This window comes from Pseudophryne corroboree, chromosome 9 (assembly GCF_028390025.1).
Source record: "Pseudophryne corroboree isolate aPseCor3 chromosome 9, aPseCor3.hap2, whole genome shotgun sequence".
Taxonomy (NCBI): Eukaryota; Metazoa; Chordata; class Amphibia; order Anura; family Myobatrachidae; genus Pseudophryne; species Pseudophryne corroboree.
In genome coordinates, this window is record NC_086452.1 from 349,358,636 (window position 1) to 349,375,900 (window position 17,265).

At 45.2% G+C, this 17,265-nt stretch overlaps 1 protein-coding gene across 1 annotated transcript in view; it reads left to right on the forward strand.

The window, feature by feature from the left end:
• Positions 1 to 17,265, forward strand: part of IL2RB (interleukin 2 receptor subunit beta) — a 133,429-nt gene that overhangs the window by 82,031 nt on the left and 34,133 nt on the right. Inside the window, exon 4 of the mRNA XM_063940655.1 lies at positions 16,611 to 16,695. Coding sequence (XP_063796725.1) covers positions 16,611 to 16,695 — 85 coding nt within the window. The remainder of the gene's footprint in view (positions 1 to 16,610; positions 16,696 to 17,265) is intronic.

Consider the following 17,265-nt stretch of genomic DNA (forward strand, 5'->3'; position numbering starts at 1 on the left):
CGTCGCCGCCATTTTCACACGTGCATTGAGATTGATAGGGAGAGGACGTGGCTGGCGTCCTCTCCGTTTAGAATAGATTAGAGAGACACTTGATTTACTAATTTTGGGGAGCATTAGGAGTACTCAGTACAGTGCAGAGTTTTGCTGATAGTGACCAGTGACCACCAGTTTTATTTATAATCCGTTCTCTGCCTGAAAAAAGCGATACACAGCACACAGTGACTCAGTCACATACCATATCTGTGTGCACTGCTCAGGCTCAGGCCAGTGTGCTGCATCATCTATTATCTATATATAATATTATATATATCTGTCTGACTGCTCAGCTCACACAGCTTATAATTGTGGGGGAGACTGGGGAGCACTACTGCAGTGCCAGTTATAGGTTATAGCAGGAGCCAGGAGTACATAATATATTATATAGTGAGTGACCACCAGACACACAGTGCAGTTTATTTAATATATCCGTTCTCTGCCTGAAAAAAGCGATACACACAGTGACTCAGTCAGTCACATACCATATCTGTGTGCACTGCTCAGGCTCAGGCCAGTGTGCTGCATCATCTATATATATTATATATCTGTCTGACTGCTCAGCTCACACAGCTTATAATTGTGGGGGAGACTGGGGAGCACTACTGCAGTGCCAGTTATAGGTTATAGCAGGAGCCAGGAGTACATAATATTATATTAAAATTAAACAGTGCACACTTTTGCTGCAGGAGTGCCACTGCCAGTGTGACTAGTGACCAGTGACCTGACCACCAGTATATATAATATTAGTAGTATACTATCTCTTTATCAACCAGTCTATATATTAGCAGCAGACACAGTACAGTGCGGTAGTTCACGGCTGTGGCTACCTCTGTGTCGGCACTCGGCAGCCCGTCCATAATTGTATATACCACCTAACCGTGGTTTTTTTTTCTTTCTTTATACATACATACTAGTTACGAGTATACTATCTCTTTATCAACCAGTCTATATTAGCAGCAGACACAGTACAGTGCGGTAGTTCACGGCTGTGGCTACCTCTGTGTCGGCACTCGGCAGCCCGTCCATAATTGTATATACCACCTAACCGTGGTTTTTTTTTCTTTCTTTATACATACATACTAGTTACGAGTATACTATCTCTTTATCAACCAGTCTATATATTAGCAGCAGACACAGTACAGTGCGGTAGTTCACGGCTGTGGCTACCTCTGTGTCGGCACTCGGCAGCCCGTCCATAATTGTATATACCACCTAACCGTGGTTTTTTTTTCTTTCTTTATACATACATACTAGTTACGAGTATACTATCTCTTTATCAACCAGTCTATATTAGCAGCAGACACAGTACAGTGCGGTAGTTCACGGCTGTGGCTACCTCTGTGTCGGCACTCGGCAGCCCGTCCATAATTGTATATACCACCTAACCGTGGTTTTTTTTTCTTTCTTTATACATACATACTAGTTACGAGTATACTATCTCTTTATCAACCAGTCTATATATTAGCAGCAGACACAGTACAGTGCGGTAGTTCACGGCTGTGGCTACCTCTGTGTCGGCACTCGGCAGCCCGTCCATAATTGTATATACCACCTAACCGTGGTTTTTTTTTCTTTCTTTATACATACATACTAGTTACGAGTATACTATCTCTTTATCAACCAGTCTATATATTAGCAGCAGACACAGTACAGTGCGGTAGTTCACGGCTGTGGCTACCTCTGTGTCGGCACTCGGCAGCCCGTCCATAATTGTATATACCACCTAACCGTGGTTTTTTTTTCTTTCTTTATACATACATACTAGTTACGAGTATACTATCTCTTTATCAACCAGTCTATATTAGCAGCAGACACAGTACAGTGCGGTAGTTCACGGCTGTGGCTACCTCTGTGTCGGCACTCGGCAGCCCGTCCATAATTGTATATACCACCTAACCGTGGTTTTTTTTTCTTTCTTTATACATACATACTAGTTACAAGTATACTATCTCTTTATCAACCAGTCTATATATTAGCAGCAGACACAGTACAGTGCGGTAGTTCACGGCTGTGGCTACCTCTGTGTCGGCACTCGGCAGCCCGTCCATAATTGTATATACCACCTAACCGTGGTTTTTTTTTCTTTCTTTATACATACATACTAGTTACGAGTATACTATCTCTTTATCAACCAGTCTATATATTAGCAGCAGACACAGTACAGTGCGGTAGTTCACGGCTGTGGCTACCTCTGTGTCGGCACTCGGCAGCCCGTCCATAATTGTATACTAGTATCCAATCCATCCATCTCCATTGTTTACCTGAGGTGCCTTTTAGTTGTGCCTATTAAAATATGGAGAACAAAAATGTTGAGGTTCCAAAATTAGGGAAAGATCAAGATCCACTTCCACCTCGTGCTGAAGCTGCTGCCACTAGTCATGGCCGAGACGATGAAATGCCAGCAACGTCGTCTGCCAAGGCCGATGCCCAATGTCATAGTACAGAGCATGTCAAATCCAAAACACCAAATATCAGTAAAAAAAGGACTCCAAAACCTAAAATAAAATTGTCGGAGGAGAAGCGTAAACTTGCCAATATGCCATTTACCACACGGAGTGGCAAGGAACGGCTGAGGCCCTGGCCTATGTTCATGGCTAGTGGTTCAGGTTTTTTGGAAGGGACATCCTGCGTGACACTGCAGTGCCACTCCTAGATGGGCCCGGTGTTTGTGTCGGCCACTAGGGTCGCTAATCTTACTCACACAGCTACCTCATTGCGCCTCTTTTTTTCTTTGCGTCATGTGCTGTTTGGGGAGGGTTTTTTGGAAGGGACATCCTGCGTGACACTGCAGTGCCACTCCTAGATGGGCCCGGTGTTTGTGTCGGCCACTAGGGTCGCTTATCTTACTCACACAGCGACCTCGGTGCAAATTTTAGGACTAAAAATAATATTGTGAGGTGTGAGGTATTCAGAATAGACTGAAAATGAGTGTAAATTATGGTTTTTGAGGTTAATAATACTTTGGGATCAAAATGACCCCCAAATTCTATGATTTAAGCTGTTTTTTAGTGTTTTTTGAAAAAAACACCCGAATCCAAAACACACCCGAATCCGACAAAAAAAATTCGGTGAGGTTTTGCCAAAACGCGTTCGAACCCAAAACACGGCCGCGGAACCGAACCCAAAACCAAAACACAAAACCCGAAAAATTTCAGGCGCTCATCTCTAGTTACCACCTCTTGCTTCAGATGATGGCAGGGCAGGTTCAGGAATGTTTGGTGGTGCTCCAGTCTTCTGTACGCGGTGCCTGAATGCCGAAAGTGGCCCGCAATTCTTCGGGCCACCGACAGCATCTCTTGCACGCCCCTGTCGTTTTTTAAATAATTCTGCACCACCAAATTCAATGTATGTGCAAAACATGGGACGTGCTGGAATTTGCCCAGATGTAATGCACGCACAATATTGCTGGCGTTGTCCGAGGTCACAAATCCCCAGGAGAGTCCAATTGGGGTAAGCCATTCTGCGATGATCTTCCTCAGTTGCCGTAAGAGGTTGTCAGCTGTGTGCCTATTCTGGAAAGCGGTGATACAAAGCGTAGCCTGCCTAGGAACGAGTTGGCGTTTGCGAGATGCTGCTACTGGTGCCGCCGCTGCTGTTCTTGCTGCGGGAGGCAATACATCTACCCAGTGGGCTGTCACAGTCATATAGTCCTGAGTCTGCCCTGCTCCACTTGTCCACATGTCCATGGTTAAGTGGACATTGGGTACAACTGCATTTTTTAGGACACCGGTGAGTCTTTTTCTGAGGTCTGTGTACATTTTCGGTATCGCCTGCCTAGAGAAATGGAACCTAGATGGTATTTGGTACCGGGGACACAGTACCTCAATCAAGTCTATAGTTGCCTCTGAATTAACGATGGATACCGGAACCACGTTTCTCACCGCCCAGGCTCCCAAGGCCTGAGTTATCTGCTTTGCAGCAGAATGACTGCTGTGATATTTCATCTTCCTCGCAAAGGACTGTTGGACAGTCAATTGCTTACTGGAAGTAGTACAAGTGGTCTTCCGACTTCCCCTCTGGGATGACGATCGACTCCCAGCAGCAACAACAGCAGCGCCAGCAGCAGTAGGCGTTACACTCAAGGATGCATCGGAGGAATCCCAGGCAGGAGAGGACTCGTCAGACTTGACAGTGACATGGCCTGCAGGACTATTGGCTTTCCTGGGTAAGGAGGAAATTGACACTGAGGGAGTTGGTGGTGTGGTTTGCAGGAGCTTGGTTACAAGAGGAAGGGATTTACTGGTCAGTGGACTGCTTCCGCTGTCACCCAAAGTTTTTGAACTTGTCACTGACTTATGATGAATGCGCTGCAGGTGACGTATAAGGGAGGATGTTCCGAGGTGGTTAACGTCCTTACCCCTACTTATTACAGCTTGACAAAGGCAACACACGGCTTTACACCTGTTGTCCGCATTTGTGTTGAAATAATTCCACACCGAAGAGCTGATTTTTTTTGTATTTTGACCAGGCATGTCAATGGCCATATTCGTCCCACGGACAACAGGTGTCTCCCCGGGTGCCTGACTTACACAAACCATCTCACCATCAGAATCCTCCTTGTCAATTTCCTCCCCAGCGCCAGCAACACCCATATCCTCATCCTGATGTACTTCAACAGTGACATCTTCAATTTGACTATCAGGAACTGGACTGCGGGTGCTCCTTCCAGCACTTGCAGGGGGCGTGCAAATGGTGGAAGGCGCAAGCTCTTCCCGTCCAGTGTTGGGAAGGTCAGGCATCACAACCGACACAATTGGACTCTCCTTGGGGATTTGTGATTTAGAAGAACGCACAGTTCTTTGCTGTGCTTTTGCCAGCTTAAGTCTTTTCATTTTTCTAGCGAGAGGATGAGTGCTTCCATCCTCATGTGAATCTGAACCACTAGCCATGAACATAGGCCAGGGCCTCAGCCGTTCCTTGCCACTCCGTGTCGTAAATGGCATATTGGCAAGCTTACGCTTCTCCTCAGACGCTTTTAATTTTGATTTTTGGGTCATTTTACTGAACTTTTGTTTTTTGGATTTTACATGCTCTCTACTATGACATTGGGCATCGGCCTTGGCAGACGACGTTGATGGCATTTCATCGTCTCGGCCATGACTAGTGGCAGCAGCTTCAGCACGAGGTGGAAGTGGATCTTGATCTTTCCCTATTTTATTTTTAACCTCCACATTTTTGTTCTCCATTTTTTAATGTGTGGAATTATATGCCAGTATCAATAGCAATGGCCTACTACTATATTTACTGCGCACAACTGAAATGCACCACAGGTATGGATGGATAGTATACTTGACGACACAGAGGTAGGTACAGCAGTGGCCTACCGTACTGCTATATATAGTATACTGGTGGTCACTGTGTCAGCAAACTGCAAAACTAAAATGCACCACAGGTATAGAATGTAGATGGATAGTATACTTAATGGATGACGACACAGAGGTAGGTACAGCAGTGGCCTACCGTACTGCTATATATAGTATACTGGTGGTCACTGTGTCAGCAAACTGCAAAACTAAAATGCACCACAGGTATAGAATGTAGATGGATAGTATACTTAATGGATGACGACACAGAGGTAGGTACAGCAGTGGCCTACCGTACTGCTATATATAGTATACTGGTGGTCACTGTGTCAGCAAACTGCAAAATTAAAATGCACCACAGGTATAGAATGTAGATGGATAGTATACTTAATGGATGACGACACAGAGGTAGGTACAGCAGTGGCCTACCGTACTGCTATATATAGTATACTGGTGGTCACTGTGTCAGCAAACTGCAAAACTAAAATGCACCACAGGTATAGAATGTAGATGGATAGTATACTTAATGGATGACGACACAGAGGTAGGTACAGCAGTGGCCTACCGTACTGCTATATATAGTATACTGGTGGTCACTGTGTCAGCAAACTGCAAAACTAAAATGCACCACAGGTATAGAATGTAGATGGATAGTATACTTAATGGATGACGACACAGAGGTAGGTACAGCAGTGGCCTACCGTACTGCTATATATAGTATACTGGTGGTCACTGTGTCAGCAAACTGCAAAACTAAAATGCACCACAGGTATAGAATGTAGATGGATAGTATACTTAATGTATGACGACACAGAGGTAGGTACAGCAGTGCACTCTGCACTGTACTCCTCCTATATAATATTAATTATACTGGTGGTCCCCAGTCCCCACAATAAAGCAGCACACTGAGCACAGATATGGAGTGTTTTTCAGGCAGACAACGTATACTGGTGGTCACTGTCAGCAAAACTCTGCACTGTACTCCTGCTATATGCTGCTCCCCATTCCCCACAATTAAGCAGTGTGAGCACTCAGCACAGATATATTATGCAGCACACTGAGCACAGATATGGTATGGAGCGTTTTTTTCAGGCAGAGAACGGATAAAAACTGGTGGTCACTTATCAGCAAAACTCTGCACTGTACTCCTCCTAACAGCTGCTCCCCAGTCCTCCCCACAATTAAGCAATAAAGCAATCAACTTCAACAATAAACGGAGAGGACGCCAGCCACGTCCTCTCCCTATCATCTCCAATGCACGAGTGAAAATGGCGGCGACGCGCGGCTGCTTATATAGAATCCGAATCTCGCGAGAATCCGACAGCGGGATGATGACGTTCGGGCGCGCTCGGGTTAGCCGAGCAAGGCGGGAAGGTTCGAATCTGCCTCGGACCCGTGTAAAAAGGGGGAAGTTCAGGGGGGTTCGGTTTCCGAGAAACCGAACCCGCTCATCACTAATGAATACCCCTCTAGTCATCTTCTTGCAACTTATCCTATAGAACAACAACTTAGGCAAGCTATGAGCAACAAAACTAGTTCACATTATTTCTGTTCTATTTGTATTCTAGAGATGAGCTAATGGAAGACATGATAATGGGACTGAACAATAGAGAGATGAGTGGCTGTCCTTGGTGCCTGTATTGCTTAGCTTATGTCAGAGGCTCCGTAATGGACTACATGCGGTCAATGTAAAACTGAAATGCCAAGTCTTTGTACATGGGTACATGGAATTATGGACACTGTGCTTTAGAAATAATAATCATAATAATATCAAAAAGGTCAAAATAATGTAGCGCAGCTTCATATTGTAATGTAACATAAAACAAACACATACTGTAGATAATTTACATGTAGAACCCAATGAAAATAATATGTCACAGTATAGAAAAACATATATACATATAGGTAGCGTTACTAAGAATTCCCTTGTGTAAGAGTCTCATAGGAAATGATTAGTGTTACACAATCTCGTTATATAATTGTCCTCAGGTGTATAATGCAATACCTTGGTTACTAACGATCAGTATATTTATTGACAGCCGGCAAGAAAAGATGTGGCAACAAGCGACTGTACTAAATTCATATAGCATTAACCACACCAGTGGCTTAATCATACTGCCCAGCTTTGCTGCTGGCCTAATGGGGATGGTATGTGTGTACCAGTGGGAAGGGAGCTTGGTCACTCTGCTGCCTGGTATATGTGAAGGGCTGCATTCGTCTTGCTTACATAAGTGATAGCTAATGCAAACATAGGGGCAGATTTATTAAGCTCGGTGAAGTGATAAACTGTAAGGTGATAAAGGACCAGCCAATCAGATCCTAACTGACATTTTTCAAACACAGCCTGTGATATGTCAGTTAGGAGCTGATTGGCTGGTCCTTTATCACCTTCCACTTTATCACTTCACCGAGCTTAATAAATCTGCCCCACAATACCTGTCACAATTCAGCCATCACCTCATGCAGTTACCCCCACCAAGTGCCAAGTGGCATAAATAACTGTGGCAATAATTCTATACAACCAGTGTAGATCACAAGGAAAGCTTTCCTAGTTGCACTTACTGTAGTAAAACATTCAGCATCCATAGAGCTACAAAGTGTATCACAATAATTGTGGAAATAGCTAGAGATGAGCGGGTTCGGTTTCTCTGAATCCGAACCCGCACGAACTTCATGTTTTTTTTCACGGGTCCGAGCGACTCGGATCTTCCCGCCTTGCTCGGTTAACCCGAGCGCGCCCGAACGTCATCATGACGCTGTCGGATTCTCGCGAGGCTCGGATTCTATCGCGAGACTCGGATTCTATATAAGGAGCCGCGCGTCGCCGCCATTTTCACACGTGCATTGAGATTGATAGGGAGAGGACGTGGCTGGCGTCCTCTCCGTTTAGAGTGACTAGAGTACTAGAGAGAGACACAAATTTTGGGGAGCATATAGGAGGAGTACTACTTGCTGCTGATAGTGTGACCAGTGACCAGTGCCACCAGTTAGATTAGAAGAGAGAGAGAGAGAGAGAGAGATTGACCTGATTTACTGGAGCTTAGGAGTACTGTAGAAGTGTAGAGAGTGCAGAGTTTACTAGTGACTGACCACAGTGACCACCAGACAGTGCAGTTTTTATTTAATATATCCGTTCTCTGCCTGAAAAAAACGATACACACAGTGACTCAGTCACATACCATATCTGTGTGCACTGCTCAGCCCAGTGTGCTGCATCATCTATGTATATATATCTGACTGTGCTCAGCTCACACAGCTTATAATTGTGGGGGAGACTGGGGAGCACTGCAGTGCCAGTTATAGGTTATAGCAGGAGCCAGGAGTACATATTATATTAAAATTAAACAGTGCACACTTTTGCTGCAGGAGTGCCACTGCCAGTGTGACTGACCAGTGACCTGACCACACTGACCACCAGTATAGTTAGTAGTATACTATATTGTGTGATTGCCTGAAAAAGTTAAACACTCGTCGTGTGACTTCACTTGTGTGGTGTTTTTTTTTTTTTATTCTATAAAAAACTCATTCTGCTGACAGACAGTGTCCAGCAGGTCCGTCATTATATAATATATATACCTGTCCGGCTGCAGTAGTGATATATATATATTTTTTATATCATTATTTATCATCCAGTCGCAGCAGACACAGTACGGTAGTTCACGGCTGTAGCTACCTCTGTGTCGGCACTCGGCAGTCCGTCCATAATTGTATACCACCTACCCGTGGTTTTTTTTTTCTTTCTTCTTTATACATACATACTACTACATCTCTTTATCAACCAGTCTATATTAGCAGCAGACACAGTACAGTACGGTAGTTCACGGCTGTAGCTACCTCTGTGTCGGCACTCGGCAGTCCGTCCATAATTGTATACCACCTACCCGTGGTTTTTTTTTCTTTCTTCTTTATACATACATACTACTACATCTCTTTATCAACCAGTCTATATTAGCAGCAGACACAGTACAGTACGGTAGTTCACGGCTGTAGCTACCTCTGTGTCGGCACTCGGCAGTCCGTCCATAATTGTATACCACCTACCCGTGGTTTTTTTTTCTTTCTTCTTTATACATACATACTACTACATCTCTTTATCAACCAGTCTATATTAGCAGCAGACACAGTACAGTACGGTAGTTCACGGCTGTAGCTACCTCTGTGTCGGCACTCGGCAGTCCGTCCATAATTGTATACCACCTACCCGTGGTTTTTTTTTCTTTCTTCTTTATACATACATACTACTACATCTCTTTATCAACCAGTCTATATTAGCAGCAGACACAGTACAGTACGGTAGTTCACGGCTGTAGCTACCTCTGTGTCGGCACTCGGCAGTCCGTCCATAATTGTATACCACCTACCCGTGGTTTTTTTTTCTTTCTTCTTTATACATACATACTACTACATCTCTTTATCAACCAGTCTATATTAGCAGCAGACACAGTACAGTACGGTAGTTCACGGCTGTAGCTACCTCTGTGTCGGCACTCGGCAGTTTTAGTTGTCGGCACTCGGCACCTTTTAGTTGTGCCTATTAAAATATGGAGAACAAAAATGTTGAGGTTCCAAAATTAGGGAAAGATCAAGATCCACTTCCACCTCGTGCTGAAGCTGCTGCCACTAGTCATGGCCGAGACGATGAAATGCCAGCAACGTCGTCTGCCAAGGCCGATGCCCAATGTCATAGTACAGAGCATGTCAAATCCAAAACACCAAATATCAGTAAAAAAAGGACTCCAAAACCTAAAATAAAATTGTCGGAGGAGAAGCGTAAACTTGCCAATATGCCATTTACCACACGGAGTGGCAAGGAACGGCTGAGGCCCTGGCCTATGTTCATGGCTAGTGGTTCAGCTTCACATGAGGATGGAGGCACTCAGCCTCTCGCTAGAAAAATGAAAAGACTCAAGCTGGCAAAAGCAGTAGCACCGCAAAGAACTGTGCGTTCTTCGAAATCCCAAATCCACAAGGAGAGTCCAATTGTGTCGGTTGCGATGCCTGACCTTCCCAACACTGGACGTGAAGAGCATGCGCCTTCCACCATTTGCACGCCCCCTGCAAGTGCTGGAAGGAGCACCCGCAGTCCAGTTCCTGATAGTCAGATTGAAGATGTCAGTGTTGAAGTACACCAGGATGAGGAGGATATGGGTGTTGCTGGCGCTGGGGAGGAAATTGACCAGGAGGATTCTGATGGTGAGGTGGTTTGTTTAAGTCAGGCACCCGGGGAGACACCTGTTGTCCGTGGGAGGAATAGGGCCGTTGACATGCCTGGTGAAAATACCAAAAAAATCAGCTCTTCGGTGTGGAAGTATTTCACCAGAATTGCGGACAACAGGTGTCAAGCCGTGTGTTCCCTTTGTCAAGCTGTAATAAGTAGGGGTAAGGACGTTAACCACCTCGGAACATCCTCCCTTATACGTCACCTGCAGCGCATTCATAATAAGTCAGTGACAAGTTCAAAAACTTGGGCCGACAGCGGAAGCAGTCCACTGACCAGTAAATCCCTTCCTCTTGTAACCAAGCTCACGCAAACCACCCCACCAACTCCCTCAGTGTCAATTTCCTCCTTCCCCAGGAATGCCAATAGTCCTGCAGGCCATGTCACTGGCAATTCTGACGAGTCCTCTCCTGCCTGGGATTCCTCCGATGCATCCTTGCGTGTAACGCCTACTGCTGCTGGCGCTGCTGTTGTTGCTGCTGGGAGTCGATGGTCATCCCAGAGGGGAAGTCGTAAGCCCACTTGTACTACTTCCAGTAAGCAATTGACTGTCCAACAGTCCTTTGCGAGGAAGATGAAATATCACAGCAGTCATCCTGTTGCAAAGCGGATAACTGAGTCCTTGACAACTATGTTGGTGTTAGACGTGCGTCCGGTATCCGCCGTTAGTTCACAGGGAACTAGACAATTTATTGAGGCAGTGTGCCCCCGTTACCAAATACCATCTAGGTTCCACTTCTGTAGGCAGGCGATACCGAGAATGTACACGGACGTCAGAAAAAGACTCACCAGTGTCCTAAAAAATGCAGTTGTACCCAATGTCCACTTAACCACGGACATGTGGACAAGTGGAGCAGGGCAGGGTCAGGACTATATGACTGTGACAGCCCACTGGGTAGATGTATGGACTCCCGCCGCAAGAACAGCAGCGGCGGCACCAGTAGCAGCATCTCGCAAACGCCAACTCTTTCCTAGGCAGGCTACGCTTTGTATCACCGCTTTCCAGAATACGCACACAGCTGAAAACCTCTTACGGCAACTGAGGAAGATCATCGCGGAATGGCTTACCCCAATTGGACTCTCCTGTGGATTTGTGGCATCGGACAACGCCAGCAATATTGTGTGTGCATTAAATATGGGCAAATTCCAGCACGTCCCATGTTTTGCACATACCTTGAATTTGGTGGTGCAGAATTTTTTAAAAAACGACAGGGGCGTGCAAGAGATGCTGTCGGTGGCCAGAAGAATTGCGGGACACTTTCGGCGTACAGGCACCACGTACAGAAGACTGGAGCACCACCAAAAACTACTGAACCTGCCCTGCCATCATCTGAAGCAAGAAGTGGTAACGAGGTGGAATTCAACCCTCTATATGCTTCAGAGGTTGGAGGAGCAGCAAAAGGCCATTCAAGCCTATACAACTGAGCACGATATAGGAGGTGGAATGCACCTGTCTCAAGTGCAGTGGAGAATGATTTCAACGTTGTGCAAGGTTCTGATGCCCTTTGAACTTGCCACACGTGAAGTCAGTTCAGACACTGCCAGCCTGAGTCAGGTCATTCCCCTCATCAGGCTTTTGCAGAAGAAGCTGGAGGCATTGAAGAAGGAGCTAAAAGGGAGCGATTCCGCTAGGCATGTGGGACTTGTGGATGCAGCCCTTAATTCGCTTAACAAGGATTCACGGGTGGTCAATCTGTTGAAATCAGAGCACTACATTTTGGCCACCGTGCTCGATCCTAGATTTAAAACCTACCTTGGATCTCTCTTTCCGGCAGACACAAGTCTGCTGGGGTGCAAAGACCTGCTGGTGACAAAATTGTCAAGTCAAGCGGAACGCGACCTGTCAACATCTCCTCCTTCACATTCTCCCGCAACTGGGGGTGCGAGGAAAAGGCTCAGAATTCCGAGCCCACCCGCTGGCGGTGATGCAGGGCAGTCTGGAGCGACTGCTGATGCTGACATCTGGTCCGGACTGAAGGACCTGACAACGATTACGGACATGTCGTCTACTGTCACTGCATATGATTCTCTCAACATTGAAAGAATGGTGGAGGATTATATGAGTGACCGCATCCAAGTAGGCACGTCACACAGTCCGTACTTATACTGGCAGGAAAAAGAGGCAATTTGGAGGCCCTTGCACAAACTGGCTTTATTCTACCTAAGTTGCCCTCCCACAAGTGTGTACTCCGAAAGAGTGTTTAGTGCCGCCGCTCACCTTGTCAGCAATCGGCGTACGAGGTTACATCCAGAAAATGTGGAGAAGATGATGTTCATTAAAATGAATTATAATCAATTCCTCCGCGGAGACATTGACCAGCAGCAATTGCCTCCACAAAGTACACAGGGAGCTGAGATGGTGGATTCCAGTGGGGACGAATTGATAATCTGTGAGGAGGGGGATGTACACGGTGATATATCGGAGGATGATGATGAGGTGGACATCTTGCCTCTGTAGAGCCAGTTTGTGCAAGGAGAGATTAATTGCTTCTTTTTTGGTGGGGGTCCAAACCAACCCGTCATATCAGTCACAGTCGTGTGGCAGACCCTGTCACTGAAATGATGGGTTGGTTAAAGTGTGCATGTCCTGTTTATACAACATAAGGGTGGGTGGGAGGGCCCAAGGACAATTCCATCTTGCACCTCTTTTTTCTTTTATTTTTCTTTGCGTCATGTGCTGTTTGGGGAGGGTTTTTTGGAAGGGACATCCTGCGTGACACTGCAGTGCCACTCCTAGATGGGCCCGGTGTTTGTGTCGGCCACTAGGGTCGCTAATCTTACTCACACAGCTACCTCATTGCGCCTCTTTTTTTCTTTGCGTCATGTGCTGTTTGGGGAGGGTTTTTTGGAAGGGCCATCCTGCGTGACACTGCAGTGCCACTCCTAGATGGGCCAGGTGTTTGTGTCGGCCACTAGGGTCGCTTAGCTTAGTCCTTGGTGCAAATTTTAGGACTAAAAATAATATTGTGAGGTGTGAGGTATTCAGAATAGACTGAAAATGAGTGGAAATTATGGTTTTTGAGGTTAATAATAATATGGGATCAAAATGACCCCCAAATTCTATGATTTAAGCTGTTTTTTAGGGTTTTTTGAAAAAAACACCCGAATCCAAAACACACCCGAATCCGACAAAAAAAATTCGGTGAGGTTTTGCCAAAACGCGGTCGAACCCAAAACACGGCCGCGGAACCGAACCCAAAACCAAAACACAAAACCCGAAAAATTTCAGGCGCTCATCTCTAGAAATAGCCTTTAATGGCAAAAAATATCTAGTACCGTTTTGACTTCCATGTATATAGACACATCCAGTTAAGTCATGGATCAGTGGGTCAACCTGGATTAGCTTGACCACTATTGTTCGACATGGACATAGTAGTTATGGGAAAAAGATAGGCACCGTGAAATGGTCGAAATGGGACAGGTCAACACATGAAAAGATCGACATGAGATTTTTGACCATTTTTTGTGTCTTTTTTTGCATAACCTGATGAGGAACCCAAATTAGTGTACAGCATCCACTTGCATTGCAAGGTTACTATTCCCAGTCGTAGTCCACATGGATGGTAAAGTATGAAAAAGGTAAAAATAAAAATAAATTGTAAAAAAAGCCATATCGACCTTTTCATGTGTCGACTTGTCCAGTGTCGACTGTTTTACTGTATTGATCCTTTTCCCATGTCGACCAATAGCGATCCAGCTACCATCCGGATAACATGCAGTTGTGGCATTATTTCTTTTGTTTGATAGACAACTCCAGATCCATCAAGCATTGAATGTGTTATAATTTCATAGAACATGATGTAATACTGGGTGATCCCCTGAGAGTGTTTACACGGTAAACAGCTAATTGTAAGCAACTAAGTTACAGCATATGTATTTGTATTTAATTAAATGGATGATCGCGTGCTTTGCTTGAGTGTAAAAATGGTTTCCTATATTGTCTATGTCACTTGCAAGGCTCACAAACTTCAATCAAGGTATTCATAGAAAATATTCAGTCTGAAAATCCCTTAAATTTACAAGGATGAAGCAAATGTTTCACTTAAATGTATTTATACTCATTTATGCTCCACAACAGCCCACAGTAACTGTGGTAAAGACATGTGAGGATCCAAAGGACATTTGCATAAGATGCAATGTATTACATTCTAGTGGATGGATTTTAATTACATTTTACATCCTTAAAACCAAATGACAAGCATTAATATCATCCACCAGTGCACAATGGAAGGGAAGAAGTGATTTATGAAAGCCAGTAACTTGTCTCTCCTCAAGTAGGTGTGGGAGGAGTCAGACAGAGCTGGGTATCAGTCAGTTGGGTATCTAAGGAAAAGGAAAGTGAAAAGAGAATTGTTCCTTTCCACTATATATATTGCAGTGGTTCCATGCGATATGTTGCTTTGTTAAGTAGCAATGCATGGATACTTACCTTTCTGGCAAAACAATCCAGTATCCAGGGCTCCAGCTATCCCGTCTTCAGCTGTGGTCCTCTGCAAAGCGTGGAGTTGGCAGGCAGGTCCTTTCTGTGCATGCATTGGCGGCTCTCAGCTCATTGGAGGCAGCAGTGGCTTCTGGGAAACTGTATAAAGGAGAAAGGAGGCAGAGCAAGTGCGGGTGACAGGCAGAGAGCAGGGAAGTGCGGATCATCCCTGCCTTTTCTCACTGATTATACTATCCTGAGAGGGCGAATCTGAACTCAGCAGAGAAACGGAAAGCGGATCTTTCCGCCCTTTAATGTATCGCACTCACCATACTAAAGTACGGTGATGCTATTCAGCCACAGAGCGGGGGTGCCGCTGGAGATGTTAGGAACTTCTACACAGAAACTCTGTCAACAGCACTAAGCAGAGAAAAGCTTTTCTCTGCTCTATGACTAGACCCCCTAAGTCACGTACAGCAGGAAGTCAGCCAGCACCAAGTCATTGTAAATGATGGTAGTCATTAGGTCGACATGAGTTAGTTAGGTCGACATACATTGGGTCGACCACGTTAATGCATGTCGACCAAACGTGGTCGACCCAATTTGTCGACCTAACTCATGTCAAACTAATGAACCACACCCATTGCAACTTATCAAGAGCCTAGAAAGTGGTAGGCTTAAATATGCATAACCTGTATATAAGTGGCAACAGTCACTGGGCCATGACTTTTGTAGCCTAATCCTAAATCTGCACCTTCCCACCCACCTTTTTCTTTCTACGTTCTAATCCAGGCTTTTTCAACCAGTGTGCCGTGGCACACTAGTGTGCCGCGACCAGCTGCAAGGTGTGCCGCGGAGCCAGAGCCGCTTCCTGCACCTTCGGAGTGAACTGTTGGCCCGGGCTCTTTTTAGAGGATCAGTCATGCTCTGGCCGTGACCTATGCCTTGAAGACACGGCGGTGGGATATCATAGGTCACGGGCGCCGTGTCTCACCACCCAGCCAGCCCACTCGCCTGCATACACATCTTCCAGTTCCGCCTGCATCCACAGCTTTCCTTGCCCACCCACATCCACACCTGCCCGACCGCCCCCTGCTCAGTATTTGCAGCACTCCACTATGAACAACCCCCGCCACTGAGGGACAGGGAAGAGGACAGCTGACCAGTAGGGGCTAATATCTGTTGTTTTATTTCTCCTGTGGGGTGCAATAGGATTTATGTGGGGAACAATGTGATTGATTTATGTGGGGAACAATGTGAATAATTCATGTGGGGAGCAATAGGAGTTATGTGGGGAGCAATGTGATTGATTTATGTGGGGAGCAATGTGATTGGCCTACACAGAAAAAAACAATGTATGTGTGGATTTTTTTTTTACTGTGAGGGCCAATGTGTGTTTTTTGTTTTTTTGTTTCTGTGGGAAACTGATGGTGTGCCTTGGCAATTTAAAAATTTGGTTCCATGTGCCGCAAGTAAAAAAAGGTTGAAAATCACTGTTCTAATCCTTACTACCAGCCTCTTTCCAGTATTGGTCTTGTAACCTGCAGTAAAGTACACAATGCATTAAACAGGACATAGTAATTTGTTGCATGATGTACATATGCTGTATGTCATCATTGTCTCTCTTTTACAGAGCTATAAAAGGCTTCTGTTCTCTACCCCCCAATGTTCATGTTAGAAGCTGTGTGGTACATCTGACAACTAATAATAATAAATATGTGAGTATAGCGCTTATGTCTGTCCTTTACACATAATGTTTCGCCGTTACTATGGAAAGAGGTAACATTTAAGCAAGGGGGATTTGTCGCATACACCACTGGTCAAAAATTTTAGAACCTGCTCATCTTTCCAGTTTTTGTTGAAATGTATGCAGTTTAATAAGTCTAATTGGAAATGAACAATTAGAATCATTTTCTTTAACACAATGTAATAAAAAAATGTTTTTTAAATACTGATTTTTATTAAGATTTTGCATTTACACAAAGAAAGGAAGGGGATACAGAAAGAAAAAATAGGGAAGGGGGAAGAGAATGGGAGTACACACAGTTTTAAATAGAGCCGCTCAGATTACAAAGATCCACGTACGGCAATGAACTTGAAGGTGGGTACACATTGGCCGATATATTGGCCGTTCTCTTGAACGGCCGATATATGGCGGGTCCGTCGGCCAGTGTGTACGGGCGATATGTCTGTGAACTCCGTCGTGTGTACACGCCCACCCAGTTCATGATGTCAGTCCCCGACGGATCGGGCAGTGTGTATGCACTTGTTGGTGGCTTTGCTGTCAC